The sequence below is a fragment of the Rhinichthys klamathensis genome, unplaced genomic scaffold (assembly GCF_029890125.1).
Source record: "Rhinichthys klamathensis goyatoka isolate OS25496 unplaced genomic scaffold, OSU_Roscu_1.1 h1tg000602l_1, whole genome shotgun sequence".
Classification (NCBI taxonomy): Eukaryota; Metazoa; Chordata; class Actinopteri; order Cypriniformes; family Leuciscidae; genus Rhinichthys; species Rhinichthys klamathensis.
In genome coordinates, this window is record NW_026607057.1 from 270,001 (window position 1) to 277,500 (window position 7,500).

General features: G+C 38.2%; 1 protein-coding gene across 3 annotated transcripts in view; it reads left to right on the forward strand.

Annotated features, from left to right (window-relative positions):
• Positions 1-7,500, forward strand: part of LOC130075741 (nuclear receptor coactivator 7) — a 38,671-nt gene that overhangs the window by 6,735 nt on the left and 24,436 nt on the right. For all 3 annotated transcript variants that reach the window (XM_056240506.1, XM_056240505.1, XM_056240508.1), the window contains one exon: positions 415-584. In XM_056240506.1, coding sequence (XP_056096481.1) covers positions 415-584 — 170 coding nt within the window. The remainder of the gene's footprint in view (positions 1-414; positions 585-7,500) is intronic.

Consider the following 7,500-nt stretch of genomic DNA (forward strand, 5'->3'; position numbering starts at 1 on the left):
TCTTTCCTGCGGCTTCAGCTTTGACTCAGTTGATCGATCGGCCGCTGTCGTTCGCCATTAGAGAATCTCTCCTCTAGTTTTCTCACACACACTCTCTCCGTCGATCTGTTTACATGTGAATCTCTCGAGGAGGAGTGTGTCTGGCTCATATTTCACCTCAAAATCATTACAAAAATGTCTGTATATCTGTAAATCAGAAAATGAGAATTTGTGATTAGATGTGTTTATTAGTCAGAAAAATAATGTCAAAACCATGCAGAGCTCTGTCGGCCATCTTGGCTCTGCTCACTGCAGTTTCTCTGGATTTCACCCAGGGAAAGTGTCACGGCTCTGTGGAAGGGTTTGATTTCATTAGGCTGTTTCTTTGTTGCTGTTTGACACAGTTGATGCTGATGAAGTTGTTTTGTCTTGCAGGCTGAAGAAGAAACGGCAGCCAAAGCAGAGCCAATCAGGAAAGGCGGATGCTGAGCAGAGCCAATCAGATGTCGAATCCAAGACGCCAGTCATCAGTGAACCTGCTCCTATTGGACGATCTCAGGAGAGAGAACAGCCTGAGAACAGGAGAGGACAAAATGGCAGATCAGGTGAACATCGCACACGTTTAATGCGAGCAATCTAAATATAATTTTAGAATTATTTAAAAAAAATTGTCTTGATGTTGTTATTTGGTTTCTATTTTAAATTGAAATGGTTCAAGTATAGTTATTTAATATTATTAAATTGCAAAGGCTGCGATTTCATTAAATTACGTTTGCGAACACAACACACACCAACCGTCTTCACACACTTGTAATGAGAAATAAATGTAAAAAAATCTTTGAAATTCAATTTAGGCAGCCATAAATAATAGTAAAGTAATTTTACTGTTGTAATGTAAAATAACATTTTTATTATTATTATATTATTTTTCTTAAATACTTGATTTTTTTATTATTTTAAAGTGAAATATTACAGTAGTAGAAATATTTATTTAATAAATTTTTTTAGTAGTAATAATAATAATAATAATTTTTATTATTCTATAGCCATATTGATATATAATAAAAAAAATTTGGCCATTTTTTTTTTTCTTCAAATTGCATTTTAAATTGCAATCGCACTAACCTTTTTTAATCAGATTTAGCCAAAACAAATAGTCATTTAAAAAAGCAAGCAAACAAACAAGACTTCAATAAAATGATGTATTTCTCAGTTAAACAGAATATTCTGTGGGAATTGGTGTATTTTATTTAATTGATAAGGTTCTGATTTAATTGTGAGAATTAATTTTAATTTTTATTGATTAATTATTCGTTCCCCACTCAATTACAACAGCAGAAAGGAGCAAATTGTGGCGCAAATTATTGCATTTTGATGCAAGATTATGAATACGGCACCTGGCATGTTCACATTATGACCAGGAATGTTTCTTCAGAAAGTTGATGTGACCTTTCAGACTGTGTGTGTGAGGCTCACGGGGAAGTGACCACCAGATGAGTGTGAGTCTGTTGTTTATCAGAGTCGAACAGACAGGAAGAGGCTTACACACACACACACACACACACACACGCATCGACTCTAACCACCCAGTCAAAGGTTACATTTTGTTTGCTAAGGAAGTTACATAACTAAACTAGATATGTTTTGCCTGGTGTAAAATAAAACCTCACAGACTTGAAGCCACATATAAAGATCCGACCGTTCACACGAGACTGAGAAACCAGCAGAACACGATTGCTAATAATGAAATAAACACTATATTAGGTAGAATTCAGAAACCTTGTTAACAGCGACACCGGTGGCCTTTAAGAGAACTGCAGCCACTAACTTTCACACAGAATTATACAGAACAATTGCGAGTATCCTAGTAAATATAGTCGGTTATGTCTTAAGTGAACATAAACAGTTGTGAAAGTAAACGCATGTGTAAAGGCCTGTTCACACCGGGACGAATTTCGCGCGTGATATTCGCAGACGTTTAACGCCTCGGGTTTGTTTTTTTAGTTTGACGCGCCGCTTCAAAAACTTTCCGGCCAATGAGATTGGCGCTTTTGCTCACGTGTCTGGAGCTTCTGAAGTTACAGTAAAACACAACTTGGGGGCGCTCAAACACAAAACGGTCTTGCCGAGCACACATACGTAACGGCGAAGAAGATATACGCCAAGTAGCGTCTACACTGCCGGGAAGAAATAAGACGAGGAAGATGCGAGGCAAGATGAATGTAGAGCCGCTGGTCTCGTTGCTGTCGGAACATAAAGAACTATATGACAAACGCCACAGCCAGGGGCGTAGCAACCGGGGGGGACGGGGGGGACACGTCCCCCCCACTTTTAGAAACAGGTGATTCTGTCCCCCGCATTTTTTTTACTCAGCGCCAATATTTCCGCCCGTGTTCTCTGATTTGTTACTTAGACTTGAGTGAGCTAACATTCAGCCAATCACAGCGCGAAGCATCTATTGGGCGCGTCTGCCATGAGCTTCAAATCTTTTGTTGCTCTTGCGAATTTTCGTGTTTGTTTAGTCGCTTTGCTGTTTGGCCGTCTAATGCACCCCAGAAAAAAAGCAGAGGACTACATCATTTTTTTCAAACACACTCTGTTACAGTATGTCGCGATGATATGAATCACACGTAAAGTTTCCTTGTTATGATTTAACCTACTGTAACGCTGTAAGAAGTGTAAGACAACAGAACCCGTATGGGTTCACGTCGCGCCGGATTGTGCCGAGTGTGTGTTAAATGCTCTCCTACTTGTTGCTTTGGATAAAAGCGTCTGTTAAATGAGACATAACAGATTATTCCCAGCAGGCACACAACGTCATAAGACGTTGATATTTGGTTAAATTGTGGTTGCGACGTCGGGTGACCAAAATGCAATGTAAATTCAACATGTCAATGTTAAATTGATGTCCAATACCGAATACATTGATTTAGGTTTTATTGATATCTTTTTATAAAATGTCTGTTGTATAAAATTACTGTAGGCTAGATGTAATCTGTTCTGTACTCATTGAACACTTTTTTTGGTCCAACTGTTAAGAAGTAAGATAAAAGTTATTGTTCAAGTGTAGTTTAACTGAAATATTGTAAATATCATAAAATATCTTTATTTCATAAAAATAAAGTATATATGTCCACAGTTGTCTGAAAGTCCCAAGTCCTGCAATATTTTTTTATTTCGAGTATGATTTCACAAAAATAGGTTGCTGTAAACTATCATGGCATGTTCCCAAAATTGGCACTAGGGTGCTGTAAAATGCCAATTGCTATTCCATCTAGAATTTATTATTATGAACATCACCTTTCAGTCCCTCCAGAAAAACGCGATTATGCGATCGCATGATTCAATGCATAATCAGCCAAAGTCTGCATATTTATGCGGGGGCTTTTTCTCAAATACGCCGCACTTTTGTCGCATAAATTGACGATTTCCACGCAAAATATGCGGGGCTTGTATGATTTCATAATCCCCGCATTTTTGTTGCAAAAAAAAGTCATATATCTTAGCAGAAAGTTGAAAAATGTTGCGTTTGCTTCACACGAGAGCAGCCGTTTCCCCCGGTTGCCATGGGAACGTTATGAAGTGACGTAATTACTCGACATGAACATCATTGAAAAAAAAATGAAAAAAAGCTGTAAAACAGGAAACATTTTTTTCATATTTTATTTATTCATTTTTACAGAAGTTGTAGCATATTCCTTTTGTAAAGCTACAGAACTTGTTTGACTCATCAATGTTTTGTAAGTTTGAGCCGTGTGTTTATTAAGGTCTGAAATAAAACAATATTAAATATTCCAGCACTTTCTGTGATGTAGTATGCTTGCTTATCATAGGAAGTAATAAGAAATAGCTCTTTACATTAAGGTAGTAGCCTAGTGAGAACAGGGTGTTGGGGAATCACTTTTTCTCTCTTTTTCATCAAACCGCAGTTTTTGCAAGTTCCCGCAATTTCATCACATAAAATTGCAAATATCCTGCATATTCCATCGCCGCATAATCAAGGATTTTTGCCCGCAACAATCACAAAAAAACTGAATTTTTCTGGAAGGACTGACCTTTGGGTCACATCACCACACCATTTTGTCCCCCCCACTTTTATAATGGCTGCTACGCCCCTGGCCACAGCGACTACATCTAAATCCTAATAAAAGAGAATGTTATGGAGTGGTATTGCAGAGCAAATGGGCGCCATCTAATGTCAGGGAATGAACTTGCACGTTCACTCGGCTCATCGTCAGCGAATATCGCTTGGGTGTGAACACAAAAAACGCGTTGAAAAACGCTGGCGAATAACGCGCGCCGATATTCGTCCCGGTGTGTACGAGCCTTTACAGTATCAGTGTATTAGATCTGTGCATTCGCTCTTAAAGTGACAGTAGCCTAATATTCCTGCGGCCATCTGTGTTTATAATGCTAATCAAACAACAAAAGACAAAGAAAAAATCACTCACTGCTCTTGACTGAATACGTTTTGTAACTTTAATAAGGATTAATTAACAAGGATGTTTAATTTACTGTGAAGACTTATTTTATACTTGCTTGCTTTATTAAATTTCTGTACCTGAAAAGCTTCATTAGTCTCTTTGTTATATTGTATTTATTTGTGCTTTTGCTTGTAATTTTTAATTATTTCCTCTTACTTTAATAGTGACGGTTTACTTGTCTTTTAATAATGTTTTACATAGATATTAGTTATTCTAGTAGTTTAAGCTCTGGTATTGAAATTGCAATAGAGAATTGTGAATTTTCACTGGTGTCTCGCATGTTGGTGTCATTACTGCCTGTTTGTGCATAAACCGTTTCATGGCCCGTACATTTTCTAAGTCGTGGGCAGAGTGTGTTCACAAAAAGTTAGTAGTAGGCCCTGTAGATGACCTCGGAAGCGGTCGTTCTTAAAGGGATATTTCACCCAAACATTCTGTGCGCAAAAAACACACAAAAATAACGACTTTATTCAACTCTTCATTCAGCAGGCTCACTATTGGCTGACGCTGGTCATGTGTGTGTGTGTGTGTGTGTGTGTGTGTGACGTACACCAGAAGCGCTGCGCTGTTACACTACGAGAACTCACTCGAGGCCCACAGAGAAGAAGATGAAGAGTTGAATAAAGTCGTTATTTTTGAGTGTTTTTTGCGCACAGAAAGTATTCTCGTCGCTTGATAAACTTAAGGTTGAGCCGCTGTCGTCACTCGGACTATTTTAACAATGTCTTTAATAACATTCTGTTCCGGCAAGTTTCAATTACAATAGAAGCCTATGGAGGAGAGAGACAGCTCTCAGATTTAATCACAAATATCTTCATTTGTGTCCCGAAGATGAACGAAAGTCTGACGGGGTTGAACAACACGAGGGAGAGTCATTACTGACAGAGTTTACATGTTTGGGTGAACTATCCCTTTAAGGCCTCGTTAGAAGCTGTGGCAGTACACACATTGGCAATACAAAAAGCGATTACGATTAATACTTGGCATGGGCAACGATTAATCGCATCCAAAATAAAAGTTTGTTTTTACATAATATATGTGTGTGTGCTGTGTATAATTATTTTGCATATATAAATACACACACATGCATGTATATATTTAAGAAAAATGTGTTATTAATATATAAAATATTTATATTTAATATAAATGATGTATATACATGCAAATATTTCTTAAATATATACATGCATGGGTGTGTATTTATATATGCAAAATAATTATACACAGCACACACACATATTATGTAAACACAAACTTTTATTTTGGAAGCGATTAATCGTTGTTCATCTCTACTTAAAACATGTAAATACTTGCACACACCCCGTTTAAAGACGCTTTACTGTTAGTGCTGTAGTGAGTTTCGGGCCGGTGTGGATGTGATGAATATCTCTCGCGTGTGTGTTCGGTCATGTGACTGCTGTAGATGTTGTGTTGACGTCTCTTCAGAGCGGTGTCGAATGACACTCGTATTGTTCTTTATGTCAGTAGAGATGCAGTGGCTCATTACGCAGGCTGACGTCATTTAATAAACCACAGCGCTTTATGAGTCGTGAAAGCTTTTGTTATATAATAACAGTGTTATTCTTTAGCTGGGTGTTGATATGGACGAGTGATGGTTATTCACTTTAATAGTGTTTATTCATATTTTAAACTAGCTTTTATTTTAAAGGGGTCATATAATGCCATTTTTGTACAAGCTCTAAATTAAAAGTTTGTAATATACTTTAATTAAAAATTCTCATTAGTATTGTAAGAAAACACTTATTTTACCTGGTCAAAAACAGCTCTGTTTTCAGCACGCCGTTTCAGTGTATATGACTTTAAATGATAATGAGCTTTGCTGACTCCGCCCCTCTGTTCTGTGCATTCACCATTTGTAACTCAATAACACAATAACCATAACACGTTGTTCAGTATAAACGTGGAATTATGAATTATATTGAGAACGTCATACATAGAAAACATGTCGTAATGTACCCTGACTGAGTGTAAACCTTAGACGCATTCATTGTGAAGCGTGCAGCTAGCGATTTGCAAAGATTAATATATTAATATAAAGTTTAATAAAACGTTTCACTCACTTCCGTTGTTCTAGAGGTTCAGCAGGAACACGAATATCTGGTACCGATCCTTTCTTCAGGAGCAGCTTTTTAGCAAATCCAGCTTTATACTGACCCTTGTTTATAAAGCAGTCTGGTGAGAAATGATTCGCGCAAACATGAGAGCATTGACGTTGATCGTGTGGAATATTCAAGGGGGTAATCCATCGACCGGAAGTTGAAGCCGGCCGGGTGCCGCCATCTTGTAGCAGAACTTCACTTGCGTTAGCATTTCCATTGACTCCCATTCATTTTGGCGTCACATTGACAGCGAATAACTTTACATCTGAGGCGTTTAAAGACTCCATTTGTCCATTATTTATTTCTAAAGAAACACGACAATGTATACAGAGCTCCATTACCTTCTATGTTACATTATGGCCCCGTAGAAACAGTTTTAGTAAAAATAGGCTAACGATTGCGTCATAACCACTCGACTCTCTGTCGCGCTGTACAGAAATTACCGTACAGACAGGAGGAGAAGCTCGCAGGCAATCGGGGGGACGTCCCGTCAAGGGAGAAGCCCATAGATAATGAGTCCATAAAAGCAACGGAATACTTACTCCTGCTCACTCACGCCAAAGAACTCTTTGCTCAAGTTCCCCGTCTCTGCAAGATTAACGTTGGCAATTTTCACGCACAGCTACTAGAAGATTAACGTCTGTCAGACAGGTTGCTCACGTCATCAAGCTTAGTTTGAGTCGGTCTGAGTCTGCGCGTCAGGAACGGAAGTTCTCAAAAATCGCTAAAAATGGGCTTCAACTGTCTCAACTGAGTTCCAATGAGATGGCTCTGTCCACTTCTTATACTGTCTATGGGAATATTCCCTTCGAAAACAAACTCAGCGACTGCGTCTTCAGCGGTTCGGATTTAGGAACATTAAAATGACTGTGTTCGTTATTACACCCAAGAACAGAACACCACAATCGCTTAGAGCC